General features: G+C 39.3%; 2 protein-coding genes across 4 annotated transcripts in view; one reads left to right on the top strand and one right to left on the bottom strand.

Annotated features, from left to right (window-relative positions):
* The first annotated feature begins 1363 nt into the window (after positions 1-1363).
* Positions 1364-14809, top strand: LOC133014472 (grainyhead-like protein 2 homolog). The gene is made up of 15 exons (XM_061081718.1): positions 1364-1377; positions 1848-2034; positions 2131-2568; positions 2681-2736; positions 4446-4698; positions 4832-4943; positions 6189-6283; positions 9711-9869; positions 9998-10055; positions 10281-10420; positions 10522-10559; positions 13240-13325; positions 13423-13508; positions 13636-13700; positions 14695-14809. Exons 1-15 carry the CDS (start codon positions 1364-1366, stop codon positions 14807-14809), a joined length of 1902 nt encoding a protein of 633 aa, XP_060937701.1.
* A 4386-nt stretch (positions 14810-19195) lies between these two features.
* Positions 19196-23269, bottom strand: part of LOC133014233 (neurocalcin-delta A) — an 82147-nt gene continuing 78073 nt past the window's right edge. For all 3 annotated transcript variants that reach the window (XM_061081423.1, XM_061081421.1, XM_061081422.1), the window contains one exon: positions 19196-21452. The gene's annotated coding sequence lies outside the window, so the exon portion shown is untranslated. The remainder of the gene's footprint in view (positions 21453-23269) is intronic.

Here is a 23269-nt window from a genome sequence, read left to right on the forward strand (position 1 = left end):
CAACTCATTCATCCATCACTGTTTTTGTTCAGATTACAAACAATACTAGCAATCAAATTTTGATTTGATCTGGAATTGACACCAAAACAAAAAATAAGCCTCACTTCCATCGAGAAGCAACGAGGCCATTGACCAGACAAACCTCAGAAAAAATAACTTTAAGCAGTCGCAGTCATGTGCTTTACACATTTAAAAAAGCCTGCTGTGTGTGGAGTCCACATCTTAAAGTATTGAGCCTATATTTTTGGAACCTGCGTGGTGCAAAATTAAGGAAATGTCTACCACAATGTGTCAGGGTGGAGACAACAATGCAGAAACGCTGGCTAAGATCAGTTACTTTTGACCTAACAAATATGATAAAGAAATGAGATTAGCCTCTGATATAAAAACTAATCATATACACAGTCACATCATCAAATGAGAGAAATGGAAAGTAGCTATTCATATCAGTAAACGTCTCTTTGTCTCCACTTGCAGTCAAAGTAAGTTATATTACTGTTCTTGTAAAACCTGATTGAAGATGTAGTCATTCTATACTTTCTTGCTTCATTGACACATTATATAAACTCAGTTGGTAAAGACAGAAACTGAATTGTAGCATTTTCTTTTCAACATTTCCCTCGTCTTCTCTGCTGATTTTTTGAAGCTTCATCAGATTAATACCAGTACGCATAGTTATGATTTTGTTTATGAACATTACAAATCTGAGTGCTTCAGAACACCTCGAATATTTGCCTATTTTGTATTAAATTACAAAATCTATATGAATTTCTTTCAACATTAACCATAAACATGAAATGTATCTATATCCCCTCAGATTTGGGGAGAAATACTTGATAACGTACAATATACACAATAAATTATTATCATCTCCCTTATAATGTTTTGTTTGTACTTCTATTCCGTCTATTAACTCTTTCTTTCGTATTTGATATGTTATTTCACAAAATGACAATGATACGTTTTCAGGAGAATGCCGTCTGTGTTCGTAAGTGCGTATACGTCAATAAAAAGGAAAAACCCCGTCAGGTTACGCCTCCTCCTGTCTGTGCCGCCTGTGTAGAAACATGATTAAACCAATCAGAAGGGAAACTTTTGTTTTGTTGTTTGCGCCGCTTGTTCGGGTCCCGGTGTTCCCTTCTCTTTAATTTAACAACTTTTTTTCATCCATGGTTCAGACTATATTTAGTAGCGTAATGATTTCACTTAATGATTTCATTGGCTGTTTGAACTGAGACGTTAAATACGACCCGCCTCCTTTGGGCCCTGTTTCCTCAGTGTCCCACACGAACTCACCTGCTCCAACTAGAAAGTCCAGTTTCTCCAGCGAGTCTCAGACAACAGCAGAGAGCGGGGAGGCAGCATGGACATGGACAGGTAAGACACAAACACTCAACAGTTGTTCCGTGAGAGATAAAATGCCCTAAATGCATCACAGAAACAGAGTTTACTTGATTAATATGATGGTGATGTTACAGGTACTAAGCTTTCACTTCACTCTGCATATTAAAAACGGTGCCTTTCTGGGACTGAGAGCTTGTCTCATCTGTGCCGACTAATGACTTATAAATGACTAATTTATCTTTTTTATTTTGATCATGAAACAGAAGCTTGACACTTTCAGCACTGACTCACTTTATTTTTTCTGTTATTTAAATGTGGTTAATGCAAATAGTTGTTATTCAGTGAACTTAAATAAACACACTTCACATGCAGCAGACAATTAGATGGAGGTTTGGTGAGAAACAGCCTGGGGCAGACTTGGTGGCTTGGCAGAAGAGGCTTCGGGGAATGAGTAATGACAACATGTCTTATTGTCTCTTCCCTTTGTTCTGCTGTCCTCTCAGTAAACGGCTGGTGGTGGTAGTACCAAACGAAGCGTCAACGACCTCGGGCAGGTTGTTTAGCGGTGATGATGAGGTGTGGAAGGGCTACCTGGAGAACCCTCTGTCTGCTGCCACTAAGGCCATGATGAGCATCAATGGAGACGAGGACAGCGCAGCTGCTCTGGGACTGCTCTATGACTACTACAAGGTGAGAAAAGTGTTACATTACATAAAATAATAGCAACTCAGTGCATAATGATTTGTTCATGATCCTATATTTTTGTATCTGCTATAACCTTATCAGGTTCCTAGGGAGAGGAGACTTGCAGCCAGTTGTGTAAAACCTGCAGACCCCTCTGCTCTTGGGCCCAATAACTGTGGTAACTTGGAAATACTAGATCAGCGTCTTCAGGCTCTTAGATGCATGCCTGTTAACCTCTCTCTAAACAACAGCACCAATATAGAACACCAGGGCTCCAAGTACGACTCTACTGGCCTTACAGGAGGCATCAGAGGAGGAGATGGTAAAAGTGAAGGTGGGGTATATTTTGCTCTTGTCAAGACAGAGGAACAGAGACCTATGGGAGAGTCCTCCTGTGGAGGTTCCTATCCAGCAGAGACCGGAGAGCAGAGAGAGGTGGTTTACAAACAGAGCTGTTATGATTTGTCCTTGTCTGGATACTTGAAAGATGAACAGAGAAGCACTCCAGACAGCACATATGAGGAAGCTGTGGAAGGAGAGGTGAGTGGAGGTGATATTATGTCTTGCTTTACATTATTTGTACTTTTTGCTTGATGTGTCGTCGTTTACTGTTTTCCTCTTGGAACACAGTGTATATCTTCTTCTCTTACAGATGTACCAGAGAAGTCCCTCCTCAGGACCTGATGAATTCCACTGTAGCCGATCTGGGTGAGTTAAAATTCAACATGGAGAAACTGGAAGTCCAAATATTTATCATTTTGTCTGTGGGCACACAGAATACTCTGATACGGAAGTATTAAAACTTGATAAGACGGTAATCCACTATAATCACTGTTTTTGTCAAGTCCCGTGAAAAGAAAAAAAACTGCGATAAATACGGCTTCCTCTGCCTGCCTTTATGCATAACACAGGAGCACTGGATAGGGGGGGACTCCCCCAGAACGCCACTGTGTATTTTGCACACTCATGCAAAGACCCCTGTCAGACTTGTTTACATTTGACCTGCATGTTCCAATCACAAGTAATTAGTTCAGGTCTCAAAGCGCCCAAATGCGTTTTGAGATCCGATCAATGAGTTGCCATTCGAACGTGGTCCAGGACACGTGTCCACATTCTTTTTACTGTGTGAATACAAATTGCCTTTTGGGCCACGTATATACTCTGACCCACTACAGTTTCATCTGCTGGTTGTCGGCAACTTATCATCAAACTAATGTGGAAGACCTTTAAATCTAAAAGGGATATTCACCATCTTGTCCTTTTCTTTAAAACAATGAACAAGAATAAAAAGTCCTTTGGGGACTAATAATGGACATGGATAGAACATGAACATGGACATGAATCAAACATGTTTTTACTTATCTCAGTGCCCATACATTATCAGTATCTACACTGACAGCCACATAATGATTTACATTTTTTTGAAATGGTTAATCTTTCTTCATAGTAGCTGTTACACTGGGGGTCAAAGGTCAAGGTCACGACTACGTCACGTTCCTTTGAATGTGCGATATCAGCATGGCCTGTAGGGAATTTCATTTAATTTCATCTGGCAAAATTTATTTGAACTCATGGATGATTTGATTAGAATTTGGTAGTCAAAGATCAATGTCACTGTTATCTGTGTTTTTCCTTTTGAAAGTGACATCTCAGGAATTCCTCAAATTTTTCACATGTGATCACTTCAGGCCCTTTTGGACTCACGGATTAACTGAGTAGATTTTGGTAGCCAAAGGTCATGGTGGCCTCACAAAACACGTTTTTGGCCTCTTGAATGTGATATCTCAAGACCGCCTTGAGGAAGTTTCCATATTTATCAGTTGTCACTTGAATTTAAACATTAACTAATTAGATGTCAAAGGTAAAGGTCACAGTGACCTTTATTTGAATCTGGACTTTTTTTTTAAATGTATATGGTAACTGCACTGGTTGGGGGACGTATCCAACCGCAGTGCAATATTTCTACCTATGTTAATGAGCTGTTCCAGGCTTTACCAAAAATAACAATTCTACCAGCTTGATTGTGTGGTCATTGAAAAATTATTCTGACATGATGATTTGCATATATGGTTGGTGAGTGAAATCTGATCTAGATACTCACAGCACTAATTTTTATGCCATATTGGAACAGACTAACATTACCCTGTCCACTTGTGATCAAACCTCCGATCTGTGTTTTAAGACTTATCAATTGTTTGACAATTAGAAAAATATAGAACCTTACTTGGGCTAAATCTTAAAAATATATTGGTGTTCTTTTTATTTTTTATGAAGGGCGATAACGTTTGTCCCCATTTTTATTTGCACTCATGTCAATTATTATTATTTTATTTATTATATTATCTATGGAGATGTTCCAGATGTGCATCTTAATAATGGGTTGTCAGATGGTTCCACACATGCTTGTGTTCTTACAGTGACAGTTTCCAGTACAATCTGGAGGCCAGCATGTCGCTGCGGCAGGGAGAAGGACCCATGGCTTACCTGAATCGGGGACAGTTCTATGCTCTGACGCTGTCTGAGATTGCCTTCAGTTCAACCCAACGTCAGCAGAGAGGCAAAGTGCGGGTGAGTCGACCTTCACCCTCACAGGGGCCTGATGGGAGCCCATGCAGTAGTGAGCAATGCACCATGGGAGGCTCTGAGCTACAGTGGGACAGTATTATACAGGTGAGGGAGGGGAGACAGTGTAGAGGTATATTTCTGTTAGCTTCTTGTTGGTTAGCATGAAACCTTGTCCTGCTTAGAAATGTTATATATCTTTTAGATTTTTGGCCTAATGATCCTTTATCCTGCACCACAGAGTGTTATCATGGTTGTCTTTGGGGAAGACAAGTGCAGAGACGAGCAGTTGAAGAATTGGAAATACTGGCATTCCCGTCAGCACACTGCCAAACAGAGGGTCCTGGACATTGGTAAGATGATTGCTGTTGTGCTGACAGTATAGTCTCCCATTGTCCGATCTGCAGCACTGTGTCTTTGCTGGAGAATGGTCTGGCTGCAGACATTTCATTCTGTTTAAGGAAAAAAATATATTTTTAGTTTCTTCAAACAAATCTGTCACAGTGCCACTGCAAAATTGTGTTTTTGGTGAGAGGGACTTGTTTCGGTGTAACATTTGCACTTGGAGAGGACTGTCATTAAAAAGGCAAATCGCAAAATGTAAACAGGCATAAACTTACCTTAAATATGTGCCCAGATATAGATTACTCAGACATAGATATTTTGACACCTAAACTGCACAGAACCAGGTGTGAAAAGAGACTATGCAGGTGGAAACTCCACAGGAAGGCTGCATGAGAATCCTGCCACATATACTGAAGTGCAACCATACATAATTTTAATAACTGTCAATACTCAATCCTCCCAGCTCAGTGTGAAGGGAGTCAGTAGGTCTGCATTTGCATAGATTTTAACTGGAGAAGTAGGCTGGGCCCTGGAGGAAGGCCATGTCCTCTCAGCAAGAGACAGGCCTCAACTTGTGGTTTCATACTCAGGAATGAACCACAGATTTCACATTGGTGACTTTGTCTTTGGCAAGTTCATGTCAACATGAACAGATGTTGAGAGGAAATGGCAAAGGCATTATGGGAATCTGTATCTAGCGTTAGAATGTCAATTTGTCGGCATAGTTATTCTGTGAGAAAATGGCAGATTATTATCTGAAATCAGTATTTCGAATTTATACTACTTTACACCTCCATCCCACTACATTTTGGAAGGAAATACTGCAACACAACATACATTTTAGAGCCATAGTTTCCTCACATATCATATCATACAATTCTAAAGATGGACCTTTTTGACCCTGCTATACTTAAAGAAATCATGTTTCAGATTCCTCTCTTGTAAAGTAATTTGGACTAACACAGTAGCCTGTATTAATATAGATGTATGTGTGTACTACTATATTTGTATGTAGTACTATATTTTACAAATACTTTCACAGTCATATATATTCTCAGCAGAATCAAAATGATTATTTTTGACAATTGAAGTATAGTTGCTTCAATATTTGAATACGTTTAGTTAAGTGGGATTTTGAATAAATTCCTTTAAAATTGTTTTTATCATTGCTTGTGTCCTGCTATGTCATAAGGTTTGACACCAAACTTTCCTGAACCCAAAAGTGTTTCCTCTGATTTTCACTTCTCATGCAGCTGACTACAAGGAGAGTTTCAGTACAATTGGGAATGTGGAGGAAATTGCCTACAATGCTGTCTCTTTCACATGGGACGTCAGTGACGAAGCCAAGGTAAATAACAAGCAAAATAAGAATTGTGAGATTGTACTGTGATTATAAAGCAGTTTTTTAATCTTCACTGGATAACCCATAATGACAAAGTTAAATGTATAAAACAAAAACTGAAATATATTATTTATCTATCTCTTCCTTATTTGCTGTGGCGCTCCAAATTATGGTCAGGTGCATCAGAAATTTGCGATAAAATAGTGGTAGCTATGAGGTATAAATCATTTCTAAGGCTCTGAGTGTTCTCGGAAGCACAATTATCATAATAATTGGTAAATTGAAGAAGTTTGGAAACACCAGGACTCTTCCTTGAGTTGGTCATCCAGCCTAAGTAAATGGTAAATGGTTTTATATAGCGCTGTTCTAGTCTTGATGACCACTCAAAGCGCTCTACAGTACAGTTTGACACTCACCCATTCACACACACATTCATACAGTGCATCTATTCACAGCACTTTGTTATTGTATGGGGGGCCATTCGGGGTTCAGCATCTTCCCCAAGAACACTTCGGCATGCAAATGGGTCAGACTGGGGATTGAACTGCCAACCTTCAGGTTGGAGGACGACCACTCTACCCCTCTAAGTGAGGACAATAGGGACCCAATGGTTAATTTATCGGAGCAGAGATAGAAGAACATGCTGAATGGATGAGCACCAAAGCGACACCTTTTCAGTCACACATTATATTGTATGCATTAAAGAACTCTGAGAATGTATGGAAAACATTCTCAGCTCTGATTAAACAAAATTTGAACCCCTTGGACAGAAATATGTGAACACCACGTACTGTTCATCCCCTGGCTGACATCTTTTAATTTTTATTTTAATAATGATTTGTATTTAGTTTCTGCACTACTCAACAATTTAGTACAAACCTTCAATTTCCCCTCAGGATGAATATTAGTGACTTTCCATTACATTTTCCAGTGCTACAGTATCTGCAAGATGTGTGTACCAATATCTGTAAAACATTCTCATTGTCATTAGCCTTAGCCTTTTTCTTGTTAACAAGTGACTGCATGCTCACACTCTAAGGTTAGGATGTAAACTTATGATTTGGTCTGTAACTGTACCAAATTAGAGTCTTTATCACAGTATTTACAACAGATGGTCAAGATGATCCTTATCAGGCCTCTCTTAGCCATACTGACTAACACAGGACTAGGGCTCACTCTAAACATGTCTGTTATTGTGAGGAGGTATGCAGGCTCACATGTCTCCACTATCACATCCCTTCTCGCTCTGTGCCACAGAGACATTTCGGTTTCCATTATTATTAAATCAGAATCCGATTGGTTGACATATTCATTTTTTATCCCAATCATTTGTTTTGGCATGGCTTTGCTGTTGCCAGGCAACAGTCATCACCCTCACTGTAAAATAGTGTGAGATGTATTGACAGGGGAGATGAGCCACTTCCTGCAGGACCACTCTGTTTTTTGTTTGTTTGTTTGTGCCTGGTTGAGCGGACAGCATAAAACAGCCACTTCACTCTGCCCTCATGAACTTGTACACGCACGCACGCACGCACGCACGCACGCACGCACGCACGCACGGACACACACACACACACTTGCAGCAATGCTTTTACCACTTGTTGAGATTTTTAAATGGCTTGGGTCTGTGGAGGTGTGGATTTGCGTAGGTGTGTAGGAGGCTTGTTTGTGCTACAGGCCTTTCCAGTGATCAGACCTCTCCACTGCAAGTTCCAACACGATGCTGTTGGTGCTTGCATAGTGGGAAAATCACTGTTGAGCCAAGGCGATGAATCTCTACCGTTATCTGTCTTCACCGACCTGTTGCTCAGGCTGTTGATCCTGTTTAACTGGAGGATTAATTTTGGTTTACATGATTTGGCTTAAAAAAAACATTGACATCACTCATTGGTAATCTTCTCCATTATGTATTTTAAAATGTTAGAATAACCATATGTCAAAAGGTGGTCCGAGGACCACTGCCAAGGTGCTTGTCAAAGGTTTCCAGATTCCTCCATTAAAATTATCATGATATATTGATAATTAGTGTTGACATGGTTGAAATATTTTTAATACATGTCTAACATGTTTCAAATATATTTAACCTGTGTTGTTCTTTGGGCTATGTCATTTTATTTCAAGGGTTGTTTGCCCTGGAAAACGGAAAACATCTGGTTCAATGTGTACACTTTACAGTGTGAAGTGGTTAAATATTTGTGTGTGTTTTTGAAATTCAATTGCTCAGCAGCTCCACTCTGCTTCATCAGGTCAGGAAGAATATTAAACCACTGGCATTTCAGTTGGTTCAGTAACACAGTTACACTTTCCTCTCAGTCGATATTTCTATATTTCCAAATTTCAAGCTCGTTTGTCGGCATGAAAAACATTTTTCATAAGTAATTTGTTGAGAAGTGGTGGAGTTGTCTCGGCTGAGTGTTGATTCGGGGGCGGCTGCTGTTGTGACTCAAGACTCTATGACCCTTTAACTTGTCACTGCACATTTTATGAGTCAGGACAAGGTTCACAACAACAGGTTTTAAAATCATACATCAGCTGATATGAGGTGAATAATTGGTTTTAGTTGTTAGAAAAAATAGTGATACCTTTTAAATATCAACTGTTATACACCACCTGCTAATGGGTGAAGATCCGTGCTCCCCCAATACACAATGTTTGACTACACATCTCATTCAGACAAGAATAAATGACTAACATCACTTTTTTATTTTTTACTTGTGACCGCTCAACTTGTTATGTAATTTAAGGTTTCAGATAAGATAGACAGAAGTGTAATGCAATAATATTTGGAGAAACCTGTGTAAATCAATGTATTATTAAAAAAAATTGTCAGATGTACCCAGACAGACAATCTCATGTATGTTCATGTTCCATTATGTTTAATTGTTTATTTAAACATTGATATGCCTCTCAATTTATGTCAGACACTGTCGTTTCTCATGAGTGTTTTATATATTGTTACTTTGTTGGTGTGCTCTGTTAAACGCAACATCTATTGCACTGCTGTCTATCCAGTGAGAGGGATCCCTCACTTGTGACCCCCTCAGAGGTTTCCTCTATGTTAAAAAGCTTTTTGTTTTTGGTAGTTTTCCAAACTCTAGTTGAGTGTTAAGGGCAGATGATATCCCACCTTATACAGATTGCTAAGCCCTATGAGGCAAATTGTGATTTGTGAATATGGCCTCAAAATTTTATGTGCTACATATGAACTTACTGTGCACTTTACTAGGAGCATGTGTCCACTCATGCATTCATGCAACTATCCAATAGGCCAATTGTGTGCCAACAGTGCAAAGCATAAAATCATGCAGATATGAGAGGTGCATTGATTCCCAACACTAATGCATGATCACCGTGTGATACACATCTCTTCCACTGCTTGTGTCAAAGACCTCCAGAAATGAAGCCTGCCCTCTTTCTTATGTTTGTTTCTCAGGTCTTTATCTCTGTGAACTGTCTGAGCACAGACTTCTCCTCTCAGAAGGGCGTGAAGGGGATGCCTCTGATAATCCAGATCGACACCTACAGCTACAACAGCTGCAGCAGCAGACCCCTCCAAAGGGCCTTCTCCGAGATCAAGGTTTTCTGTGACAAGGTGAGGAAGGCTGCCGGCACAGTCCACTGCCTGGTCTGGTCAATGATTAGAGAATGGTTAAATTCTTTACTTTAACTCTTTGTAAGCAGTCGGCACCTATGTCATTGTAATCCACTGTTTTTTTGCAGGGTGCTGAGAGGAAGCTTCGTGATGAGGAGAAGAAACATCTCAGAAAGAGGGTGAAAGGTAAACAATTTAGTTTTTCCTTCCTTCTTTATTTGCCAGATGATAAAATTACGATATTCCCAGCTTGATTTGAATTTTGCCGAAATGAGGTTGTAAAGCACTTTCTGGAAAATCATGAAATTTAATGGAATAGAGAGGACAGTCAGTGTAATCAAACCTGATGGTGCCTTTACTTGGACTCGTTGCCTGGCAACAGTTGCTGAATTCACACTCTCTGGGAATTAGGGAAAAATGGCAGCTCGGGGCCAACCTCTAACATTAAGAGGACTGACTGCACGCTATTCAAAGCCATGACCAACCTGGACTCCCAGCCTGTCCTCTTCATTCCTGACGTCCACTTTGGAAACCTGCAGAGAGCAGGGCAGGTGAGGTAACCCTTTCTGTGTCTCTCTCAGACAAATACACACACACCACAGAAAATGTTCTGGGGCAGTGTGATTCATAATGAGTTTTCCGCTATTTGCAGGTGTTTGCTTTTGACACAGAGGAAGTTGACAGAAATGGGTGAGTGTTATCAGTGCTGTTATTTACACTGGTTTTCTCTAAATGTTCATGTGTTGCACTTCATTGCCCCATGTGCACCTGTGTAACAATGTTTTATTTTTATGATCCTTCCCTGCAGTCTCTATTCTTTGCATGGTTTAAAAATTGTGATGGGGACAATTACTTTTCTCTATTTCACATCTGATGAACAGAGAAGGAGATCAACAGATACACATTGACCTGTAATGGGGCGAAAGGCTGTCCGCTAAACACCTGTTCTTACACCATGTAACTTGTGAGAAGTGAATCACACTTTACAACACTGTCAAATACAAGCACCTATGGGTCTTCAGACAGTTATCAGAAGAAGGTAGCTCTAAGGCAGGGGTCGGCAACCCGCGGCTCTGGAGCCCTTCTGCAGTGGCTCCTTGTACAGTGCGTGTTGCGCATAGTTTTCGCAAACGCTGAACTTAACGTGTGTGTGTGTGTGTGTGTGTGTGTGTGTGTGTGTGTGTGTGTGTGTGTGTGTGTGTGTGTGTGTGTGTGTGTGTGTGTGTGTGTGTGTGTGTGTGTGTGTGTGTGTGTGTGTGTGTGTGTGTGTGTGTGTGTGTGTGTGTGTGTGTGTTTGCGCGCAGAGAGACACAGTGAGATCAGAGCTCGTTCATGGGAAGCAGCCGGTCACTGACTTACCGGCTGCTTCTTAAATGTGGAAACAGTGAAAACAAAGAGTTTCTCTGGTCTCTGCTACTCAGAGATCAGCGCCGCAGCTTCTTGATCAGAGCAGAAGCTGCAGTTGGTTTGTACTGAGCTTCAGTTTCTGTGTCCGCCTCCAGTCTGACCTGCTCTCACGTTTTGTTTTAATATTTCGTCAACTAAAATATGCATCAAATCCTATTACATCTACGGCCCTGCGCTCTTCCCTGCAGGTCGCTAACCTAGAGTTTCCGACCACCAGCCTCGGGAAACTAACCATCCCCAAAAAGAAAAGTCTGGGAGGAAAATTCACTCACTCCCCAATGATGCTGGCTTACCTGTATGCTTGATATGTGGCTAGGAATTAGCAAACATGTAATGTTGAAAGACATTTACAGAGCAAGCACACAGCATTTGCTGAAAAGAACCAAGCTGCAGATGAGCGATAAACGCATAGTTCTGTGTTTCATTTATTTCAAGGTAGGCTTACACTGCCAATTGTCTGCGAGTTTGTTTATCCTAAATATGAGAAGATGAGCTGAACTCGGTTTTGTTCAATCAAGTATTTATTTAGAAAACAATGAAAGGTATGATTCAGCAAAACACAGGCATCCATCTCACTGCCCGAAACTTTAGCAGCCCGGACAGTCTCTAGTCGCACCAGAACGCAAGACCCATCAGAACGCATCAAACAGCCGGCGTCTGTAAGATTTTATAACAGTCCTTGGTTCCTCCTCGTGCGCAGGCGTAGTCCATCCTCTTGGCATTGAAATAAGGAAGTGAACAGGAGACACTCCCAAGGCCTTGACACAGCTGATGCCATGAGGGCCAAACTGATGTTGTTGGAGAAAAGATATTATGTTTCTGCTATATCGGCTGTATGTTCTGTTTGTACAGACATTCAAAACAACTAAACCGAAACAACAATGTGAGGCACATACATTCTAATTTCAAGATTAAACTCTAGGAAGGAAAAGGTTATTATTAAATCATTTGTGTGCAGGCCATTATCTGGCCCAAACTGTTCATGCCCCCCCCCTCCAAACTTTATTGCATAGAGTTCAGTCAGACCCACACTAGCTAAATTTTGAAATCCTGACATAATGCATTTTGTTCTCCTCTTCATAAGAGTTTTGTGTTTTCCTTTGTTGAAACAGGTAAAAATAGCAGTAAAATGTCAAGTTTTTTTTATTGTAGTTCTATAATTTAATAAATGCAACAAACTACAGTTTTTATATATATTGTATAACTATATATATAACTTTATAAGCTGTGTTATCAAATATGTTTTGCGACTCCAGACAGATTTAATTTGGGGGAAGAGGAGGCAAATTGGCTCTTTCGATAGTAAAGGTTGGCTACCCCTGCTCTAGGTCCATCAAGATAATTTGGCATCACTTTTGGGGAGTTGTCAAGTCGTCCATCTTTATCGATTGATCAATCAATCAAATTTTATTTGTACAGCCCGTTTTCACAAATCAAAAATTTGTCTCATAGGGCTTTAACAAGGTGTGTCATCCTCTGCCCTTAACCCTCAACAAGAGTAAGGAAAAACTACTAAGAAAAAACCTTTTAACTGGGTAAAAAGAACGTAGAAACCAGAGAGAGCCACGTGAGCCATGTGAGGGATCTCTCTTCCAGGACGGACAGAAGTGTAATAGATGTCAAGTGTAGAGGAGAACATCAGAAAGATAAGGGTATTTGCAGCATTGATTAGAATAAACACTTTGTCGCATCATGGAAGGTCAATGAATTGATGGCATATTGTCAGTAATGGTCGGGTATCTGAGGAGAAATCTTGTTTATCAAGCAGTCTTGTTGTAATCATAGTCCACCATCAGCTGCCACCTCGATTGTGGTCCACCACCACTATCACATGCCAACACGATACAGAATCCACCATTACTATCACAATCAGCCAGATTTATATCCATTTAATGATGCTGCTCAACAAACGTGAAATAGTTTGACTTTAAATGGTGTGTGGATGTGTATGTACACATCTCAGGAGTGTTGTGGTGAAGAGGATGTCCTGTGTTGCTGAGGAGGCCGTCTGTCCCCCTAAGAAGTCCAGAGTAGACCATGGAAGGAAAGGTTTGTCTTTTGCGTTCTCAAAGTTTTTGTTGCATTTGAGTGAAAGATAATACTGCATATAAATATTTTTTGTCTTGTTTACCCTATACCCTATTAGTCCTCCTGTATGTGAGGAAGGAGTGTGATGAAGTGTTTGATGCCTTAATGCTGCACACCCCAACACTCAATGCACTGATTGAGGCAGTGAGTATTAAGAGTTGTACTGTCATGAGATTTAACTGCAGCATAGAATGTTGTAAACATTAGATCTATTGTGTTTATTGGAAAACTAATATATTTTATTAAATAGTTCAACTTTGTTCCTTCACAGATTTCAGAGAAATATGCATTACCTGTTGACAAGATGGTCAAAGTTTACCAAAAAAGCAAGAAAGGGTGAGTCAAACTGCCCAGAAACACCACAAACAGTCTGCAGTGCTAACTTTCAGTCTGCTAACATGCTTGTTCATCCTCTTCGTTATCCTCTCAGACAATGATATAATGTTTGAACGATGAGGACTTTCACATTTCTGGTAGCAATACCATGATGATATCACAGGGCCAATGTAATTAAAGTAAACTGGCTATTCATTTTATCCATTCAAACACAAAACAAATTCAATTTCTATGCATTAATTAAAAAAAGTTAGCAAATATGATAATCAAATTGACAACATGTCAATGTAAGACACATGCATGTCTGCAAACCAATCCAAGTACAGGTAGGCACAGCTCACATAGGTTCTTATGTATGTATGTCATAATAACTTCGCAATGTTAAACCAAAACTTGCTGCATGGAATGTGATCGATGTCACAGAGACATGGTCCTTGGTTTGAACTTTCATGTGTGTAATGCCCTGGTGACTGGATATAAATGTCAATCATTGTTGAGACATTTCATTTTAAGCCACAAACTAGAGGTGGCGCAATAAAATAATCAAAGGATCACCAAAATGTCTACGGTACATCATCAAAGAACCATGAATGTGGAAATTTTTATGCCGATCCATCCAGTTGGTCTGTATTTATACAGCACTTTTCTAGTTATGGTGAACACTCAAATCACTTTACATTACAGTTTGCCATTCACACACACATTCATACAGTGCATCCATGTGCAACACTTTCTCTATCACTAACACACTGCCTGCACAGCCATCAGGGCCAGTTTGAGTCATACAATGGTTCAGTTTCTCCCGCATAATGGGGGGGTGGGGGGGGGGGGCAGGTATTGTATGACATGCTCTACCTCCTTAGCCACAGCCAATAATTTTGATTTTAATTGATAAATAGAATATCTGACAGCATCATCCCTGGTGTCCCCTTATCAATATGACTGACTCTGAGAATCAACCAAGTTATGTTAATGTGTGTGTTGTCTTCCTCAGGGTCCTAGTGAACATGGATGACAACATCATCCAACACTATTCCAACGAGGACACCTTTACCCTGGCTATCGAGAGCTCAGCAGACTCCTTGCGGGTGACTCTGTCAGAGATCTGACGGTTGCTTGTCACAGCTCTGTACTCACCAGTAGGACAGACGGTATCAGGGTTGGGTGAAGCCATGCCATGTGTAATAATTGTGAATAGTGATAAAAGTGTTAGATGAAAGCGCTCTCATCATGGTAACAAACATTTCTGTACTCTTCACCTGCTGGAGTGTGCGTCGACCAGAACTCATGGATCTGTTTTTAGGTGGGAAGAATCTTTTGATCTTTCCTTCACACGTGTTCACTATCTTCACTTCCTGACACTTCTTATCTGTCTGTGACTGAGATGAGATCACCATAAATCATCCATCCAGCCAATTTGCTGTGGTTTCACAGGAAGAGGACAGTTGTTTTTAAATTAACAGCAGGGATGCTGCTGTTTGTTTCCTCCGCTCTTCTTCCTCTCACATCTTTCAGCAGCAGGAAGCTTTTTAATGACTTGACCCAAGCAGGTTTGTTATTTGCTGAAAGTCAGTTGTTTAAGGTAACAGCTAATTGTTTTATATGTTCATAATTATTTCTCAACTTGTCTTGAAAGTGAAATATAATCTTTATTGGTTGTCAGTCTTTGTAATACATTTTTTTATATTCTTATATATATATTGATTAGTTTTCTTTCCATTTGCTGCCAGTGAAACAAGGGTTATCCCAGGTTGCGATTACATGCTGATCTCTCACAGTCCTTAAATTACATCAGGCATCATAATGGAACGAGGCTGTAGGTTTCCAGGATGATGTAAAATTGTTTAGCTCCCACTGTGTGTTATGTTCATTGCTTTTTCTCTCACTGAAGAGGCTGCAGACATGTTTATGAGATCAGTTTTGTAGATATACACAACCTTGTCCAAGGCGACTGAGAGACATCAGAGCTTCAGTCTTAACGGCTCTGTCCCTGTTTCCACCTGATCCACCCACAGCTTCTCCTTCCTCCACATGCGTCATGCACTGTCTTGTATTTTATATGAGCCAATAAATAGTTTTATGTGTAGTCAACTGTTTCTCTTTATTTTCTAACTATTATTTGCAGTTTTATTAAATAGATTCTGCATCTAAGTTCCACTTTGCAGCTAATGTTGTCTAATAAGACTCCCATCTATCAAGGTTTTTGTAAGTTGGAATGAATGGCTTTTATAAATAAACTAGAAATACTGCATCGAGGTTCTATGCCTCTACCAAGTTTGTGAGTTTCAGTCCACATACATTTTTTCCAGACTTCCACAAGGTCACTCTGACCTTTGACCACTGAACTCTAATCAGTTAATCCTGACAAGTGACACCTGGTACAAATTGGAAGACATCCACTAAAAGCAGAGATGAGATATACTCAAAAAGCCCAAACATGTTCTGTGAGGCCACCGTGACCTTTGACCATCCAAATCGAATCAGTTTTATCTGTGGATCTAAAAGAACATTTGTGCAAAATTTGAAAGGATTCATTGAGTCACCTTGATCTTTGACCTCCAATTTCTACTCAGGTCCTCAAAGCACCGATGGAGGCCCCTATGAGTGTTCATGATACACCAAAATATTAGGTCATTGACTTTGACCTTTAACCTTAGACCACCAAGATCTAACCAGGTCATCTTTGAGTCAAATTGAATATTTACACAAAATTTAAAGAAACTTCCTTAAAGTGTTTCTGAGCAGATGCATTTGTTACAGTGACCTTGACCTCCAAGATGCTTCAAGTATAAGTGCAGCAGTAATAGTGCAGTTATTTTGGTATCCAATTATATTTAAATAATTATAAATATATATATTTATAATCTATTCCCATTAGTAAAAAAAAAAGGGTTTTGTGCCCAGGCCCCATAAATGTTGGGGGTTAGTGGTTTAAATGGAACAGGTCCTGTGTGTACATCAAGCTGTGCAGAGACAAATTTAGTTCTGAAATGCTGAAAAATATAACACAATTTTGTACTTTTCCTCACAATTAGCACCATGTGTGACATTCCTCAAAGCCAGTCTTTGTCTTGTCATCTTCCAAATTATTCGAGGAGGGCACAGCAACTACAGACAATGTTGGAAATGTGTATTTGGTAAAGTGACATAGTCTGTCCCAAAACACAAACTCGTACAACATGAAAAAGTGACATGACGTGATGTGTTCAGAATACATACATCCACATTTGTGTTTGTGTGACCCATCCTGATGTTCACATTTACCTTCAGTATACTTACTGGAGCCTGCAGCTTATAGAAAGTATGTGGTAGAACAAAATGTTTCTCTCTGTGCCTTTTTGTGTTGGAGGATCACAGTTATGAAATCAGTGTGACAGAACACTTATCTATTGAAAGCAAAGTTTACATCTGAGAAAAATGGCTCTGAATCTAAGGAAGGGTTTGGATGGTTTGGGTTGATCAGGGCTGATGATGATAAGCCAAAATGCAGGGGTGTTGGCCAATCCACTACTTTGGTCCAGACATCTCAACAATTTTTGAATGGATTGTATATTTGTATGATTTTTTGTTTATGAGCCTACTAATTTGGTGATCCCCTGACATAACCACTAATGCCAGAATGAGTATGGCAGATGTATTAATTACACCTTTCATAATGTGAAAGCTTTGATTGTCCCAGAACTTCCAAACTCCAGTTCCTTTTTCATTTTCAGATGTTGACATATTTGGTCACAAGTGAAAAACTGTGGAAAAAAAACTTAATTTTTGTCTTGTGCTATTCTCAGGTTAGAATCTAATCCAGAATTTTCGATTTTGGACAAATACCTAAAAAGCTTATGATATTCTCATTAATTTGTTCTTGCAAAATGATGTGTTCATAGCAATCGAATGAATTGGTGGTATGTTTTCCACATGTTAGCAAGCTGACATGGATTATGATGGTGGATCGCGCATCAGAGATTGGGATCGTAATTGCGGATCCTGTATCGTGCTGGTTGATCATGATTCTAATTCCAGAATTTTATTTAAAGTAATAGATTCCACCCATCCATCTCCAAAATCCAACATTTCACTCCCATACTTGGAAAAAGTAACTCATGCACTAGTCTTCTCTGGACTGGACTCCTGTAACTCCTCCTCTATGGCATCAGCCAAAAGTAACTCTCCCGCCTCCAACTAGTTCAGAATGCAGCTGCCTTCTCACTGGTCTTAAAATGCAACCTCACATCACCCCGGTCCTTGCTTCTCTTCATTGGAATCTGTCCATTTTAGAATTGATTTTAAGATTTTACTGATCACTATTGAAGCATGCCAGGCTCTGGCCCCAAGCTACATCACAGAATTACTGACCCCTTATGTGCCTGCACGCAGCCTTAGATCCTCAGGTGAAGCCCTGCTCGTTGTTCCAAAGTCGAGGTTGAAAACCAAAGGTGACCGTGCTTTTGCCATCATGGCCCCTTGGCTTTGGCGCGGCCTACCTGAAGAGATAAGGCTCGAAGAGTCAGTGAATTCTTTTAAATCACTTCTTAAAACCCACTTTTATAGACTTGCTTTCATGTGCTAGTGATTTTATCATTTTCTTTTACTTGTTCACTTATTTTTACGGTCATTTTACTGCTTTTACGTGTTCAAGTTTGTTTTTACTTTTCTTGCTTTGTTGTCAAAGCACTTTGTAAACTCTGTTTATAAAAAGTCCTTTATAAATAATGTTTATTATTTGTTATATAATGTATCATACTGTATAATCTTTTGACTGTATATAATATAAAATATAATACAATTCATATACATCCATGTTATCAAATGATAGTGTTTTTCTTCTGTTGAGCTGTAATGCTCTAACACAAAAGCCTCTTCAACATTAGTAATACGAAAAAAATGTAACTACACTGAAGCTTGACCTGTGGTGGAAAGGAACTAAGAACACATATGACAGTACAAATCTTTGGTACTTCTGTACATTCATTACACACTGGAATACAGTGAAGATTTGTTCGCACCCCTGGTCAATGGATAATGCAAAGTTTAGGAAACTTAGAGATATGAGCTTTTACCAAGTAGCTTCTTAGGGCGAAGGCTATGGCTTGTTCATGTTCATCATGGTTAGAAAAGGCAACATGATTAAAAACTTGGGACTCTTAAAACCTTGTTCCAACATTCTGCAGCCATGAGCAACTGGAAGATGCCGTTTAGCACTCTGAAAATTAAATTAAATGACTCAAGAGTGTGAAGTGCATTGTTCTACACAAATATGATCTTCATGGAAGTGTCATCAGACCGAGCATTAACTGTGTTCTCCCCACATAGTTCAGCATTTGAGCTTTTCAAAGAAACGTCAAAACACACCTGATGCAGTCCTATGGACTGATGGAGTTATACTAAAGTTTTCTGGACAAAATGTGTAAATGCAACACTGTCCCTGATCAAAACTACCTTCAGCTATGGTCAAACATACACGTATAAACCAATATAATATCTGAATAATAACACTGGCCATGATTTATTCATCATGTTAGAAATGAAAACCACAATTACACAACTAAACAAACATCATTTGAATGGTGGCACACAATAATTTGTAAATTTAATTCTAGCCTTTTAAAGTTGACAAAAAACAGTATCCTTACCAAAAAACTGCAGTCACTAAAATACAGAATACCATACAAAACCTACAAAATGCGACAATTACAAACATTTTGTTCAACAGATAACATTGGTACAGTATAAATTTATACAATAGTTTTTTGTTTTTATTTGGCACAAGATGCTATTTTGTGTTTTAAAAGGAAACGTTTTACCTGACACTGCTTACAAAGGAACAAAATCATAAAAATACAGTAAAAGCAACACATTGTGACAGTGTCATTGCAGTAGATGTGATATCTGTGTGTTTGTCTGCATCTTTTTTTCTTCTTAACAAAAAAACAGCAGTTATGTAATAAAACATTCAAAGCTTTTCTAATCGGGAACCAATGTAAAAACTGGAACAGCTTTGTTCAGGTACGTTCCATGCTCCTGGCTGAAATTCCAAAAAGTATCTAAGGGGGGAGTAAGGGAGCTTCCTCCTCTTTTTATATGTTTCTAGTTGCAGCTGAGCTAAGAAGGACGGCATGAGGAAGTGAGAAAACCTAAAATCAATGATTTGTGGTAAGTGTTTTATTAAGTGGGACACCAGCACTTAAGTTACCATTAATTTTATGTAATACTATAAATTGTGTAGATGCCATTTAGTTGATAATATACTTAGTAATTATTGGTAAAATTGCCCAATTCTGAGCTCCACTGCAGCACAAAAAATATATCTTTGCTGAATAACCAGCATCTCTGCTGAACAGCATGTGTCATATTGTGTAGTCTGGTGTGCATGGCCTTTGTCCTCTTTGCTTCCCTCCATAAAGTTATGAACCTTCAGATGTGTCATCTTTAGCAGTCCGTGCACCAACAACACAGACAACTGGTCGTACTAATTATGACAATACCAACATACAGAGGTAACTACAGAGCTGGGTGGACGAATAGTCGCCGATAACCATAAACACACATTAGAAACACACGCATGCCCAAGAGCCACATGCATATGCTATTTAGTCTATGCACTGCTGTACCCAACTGTTCCAGCCACTGATTCAACATGCAGCATTTAAAGACACCTGAACGTGACTGTGAAGAAATGCGTGTCTGTTCTTCACATAGTGCATGTCTAAAATAAAGAAAGTGGTTTGCATGCTTGATATCCTGCAACAGCTTAAATACACAGACCGATTTTTAAAAATGATTATTTCACAACGTTTGTTATGAACTAATCATTCTGGACTATGTAAATTTGCTTTACAAATGTAGTTACAATTTAAAATATCTACCCTACTCATAATACTTTAATAACTAGTTTTCTATTTGCCTGAAGATAGAGCACAGTGACAGTGTAGCTCTATTATTGTCAAATTCTAACTGATATGAAAAAGCCATGGATTATGGGGATAGCTTTCATCCTTAATTACATCAGCGACACGTCACAAAATCAGACTTTTGATTAGGGTGTACTGTTTATGCATAGTAGCATAATATAACATGTTCTTGTTGTCCCAGAACAAAATATGAAACAAAATCTATCAAGTTTGCAAAAATACTCAAACATGCGTACACATTCTCACGGTAAAAAAGAGGAAACTAAAAGCAGTACTCATTCTGAGTAAAGGACAAACCGTCCACTGTGTGGATTCAATTATCTCACCTACGTTAGGTGCTGTTGTTCAACACCATCATCTCTCGTCTGTTGTCATATGCACAAAATCCATCTATGATATATGTTTGAGTGATGGAGGCTCTGTGTACTCTGGCTGGAAGCTCAAGGGGCACAGAGAGCCAAGCAAAGACACTGATACAGATACTCCAGTTTATACTGTATATATACAACCTACTTTAGACCGTCTTCACACTCTGACATGCCTGAAGGACAACTGAGTATTCCTGGTCAAATACAATCAACGGGGTTAGAAAACCTGATGAGGGTGTGGGAAAGTCTTCAGGTTCTTTGTTGGAGTTTGGAAGTTTTAGAAAAAAACATCTTTAGATGAAAAAACTGGAGGATGTGGCTCCTGTTTCTGTCTCTGAAGTCCTCAGTGCAAATTGATGGCCTCTCTGCATTGTCATCATCATCATCATAATCATCATCATCATCATCATCATCATCAGCTCATCTTCCTTCATCATCAGTCTGCTCCATGGTGGAGAGTCAAGGGCATTTTGAGTCACCTAAAATAGCAATGCGAAGAGAGAAGGTGAAAATGAACAGTCAGACCAGCACTGAGACACACAACACAACAGGTCAGTGGCTGCCAGGTCAACAAATGCTGTAGCCTGGCTCCGCCAAAAGATAATAATAGTGCACCAATCAAATTAATTACAAGAAAAACAAGCTGTGGATTTATGGAAACGCATGCATCAGATATTGTTCTATTACTGTTCCTTTAAATTATGAAATCAGTGTCTGGTTCCTTAAAATGTCTCTTTCTTTCCTTCATGTGTAAAAAGGCTACACACGCATGCATACATACACACATACACAAACACAGGACAAAATCATCATCCATTATAAAAAAAACACTAGAACTAAACAGAATTAAAATAAATACCTACTGTATCCTCCCCCAGGAGAGCGATATGGAGGACCATACATGACTTAAGTATAAATAAATAAATAAATGTATAAATAAATACAGAAATAAATAAATAAATTAAAAAGGAAATAAATAAATGAATACAGAAATAAATAAATAAAGACGTTAATAACAACAGCAATGTCTAAATAAATGTCTTAAATATATTTCCACATTAATTAATTAATTATTTTTTTGACTGCCTCATTTCTGTGTGCTTATGCTAATGAGAAAGGCAGGCCTAACCGCAGTCTCATGCAGGATAGGTCACAGGAGTGTGATGATCCAGTTGACCAATCCTGCTCGAGACTGAGTTTGGGACCTCCTACCTCATTTACATAAGGACACCTAAATGTTGAATTAAATAAATGTTTAAATAATTAAAAGTTGGAAAAAATGTGGCAATAAGTTTAACACATTGATTAATTTACTTCTGTGTTTATGTCCACATGTATTCATTTATTTCTTTATCTATTTCCACATTTATTTATTTATTTATTTATTTATTCATCTATTTATTTATTTATTGCTTCCCTCATTTCTGTGTGCTTATGCCAATGAGAAAGCCGGGCCTAACAGCAGTCTCGATCAGGATTGGTCAACTGAGCTATACACACACACTCACACACAGGCCCCGGAGCTCCGGCCCTCACAGCGAAACACACTCGCTGAGAGACAGAAGCAGTGACTTGAGCTCGTCACCGCGACGCAGCCGCTAAGTGCCTTTGTGAAAGCACAGAGTTTCTCTGGTCACATCTGCTCAGAGATGAGCTGCTTCATGGGCAGAGCAGAAGCTGCAGCTGGTTTGTACCGAGCTGGAGTTTCTGTTTCCTCCTCCTCTCTGCTCTCTCCTTGTGCTCAGTAGAACATGAGACTTGACACTCACAGTCAGGATAACTGACACCTTAATCATCCCAATAAAAAATAACCTGAACTAACCCAGTGAACTTGAACTAGTACATTTTAAGTGTGAACCGGCTCAACACTGCAAACAGATACTGGACACCAGTCAGCAGGGGCGTTTCTAGGATTGAAAGAAAGTGGGGGGCTTAGCCCCTAAGGATGCTAATGTTTGCGTGCATAGCACGCGCCAATTTTTTTTGGGCTCATTTGGGGCTGCGGATATCCATTGTTTCAGACAGTTCATAGATTGGTTCAATCAGAAGAGTGTGATTTTTCTCTGTATCTTTGCTTGCATTCATTCAGTATAAGATAACGGAAGTGACAGAATTTCAGGGTCATTTCAGGACATTTGACAACACAAATATGAACTTTTCTCAAATAGAGAGAAATAATTTTCCTGCTTGCAAAGGAAAGACGGATATACTAGTTTTCATATCCGATATATAACTCTTACTCACTGGAGACATTTTCTAACAAAATAGCTAGCTAGCTAGCTTAGTGTTAACATAG

Source organism: Limanda limanda, chromosome 11 (genome assembly GCF_963576545.1).
Source record: "Limanda limanda chromosome 11, fLimLim1.1, whole genome shotgun sequence".
In the NCBI taxonomy this organism is placed as follows: Eukaryota; Metazoa; Chordata; class Actinopteri; order Pleuronectiformes; family Pleuronectidae; genus Limanda; species Limanda limanda.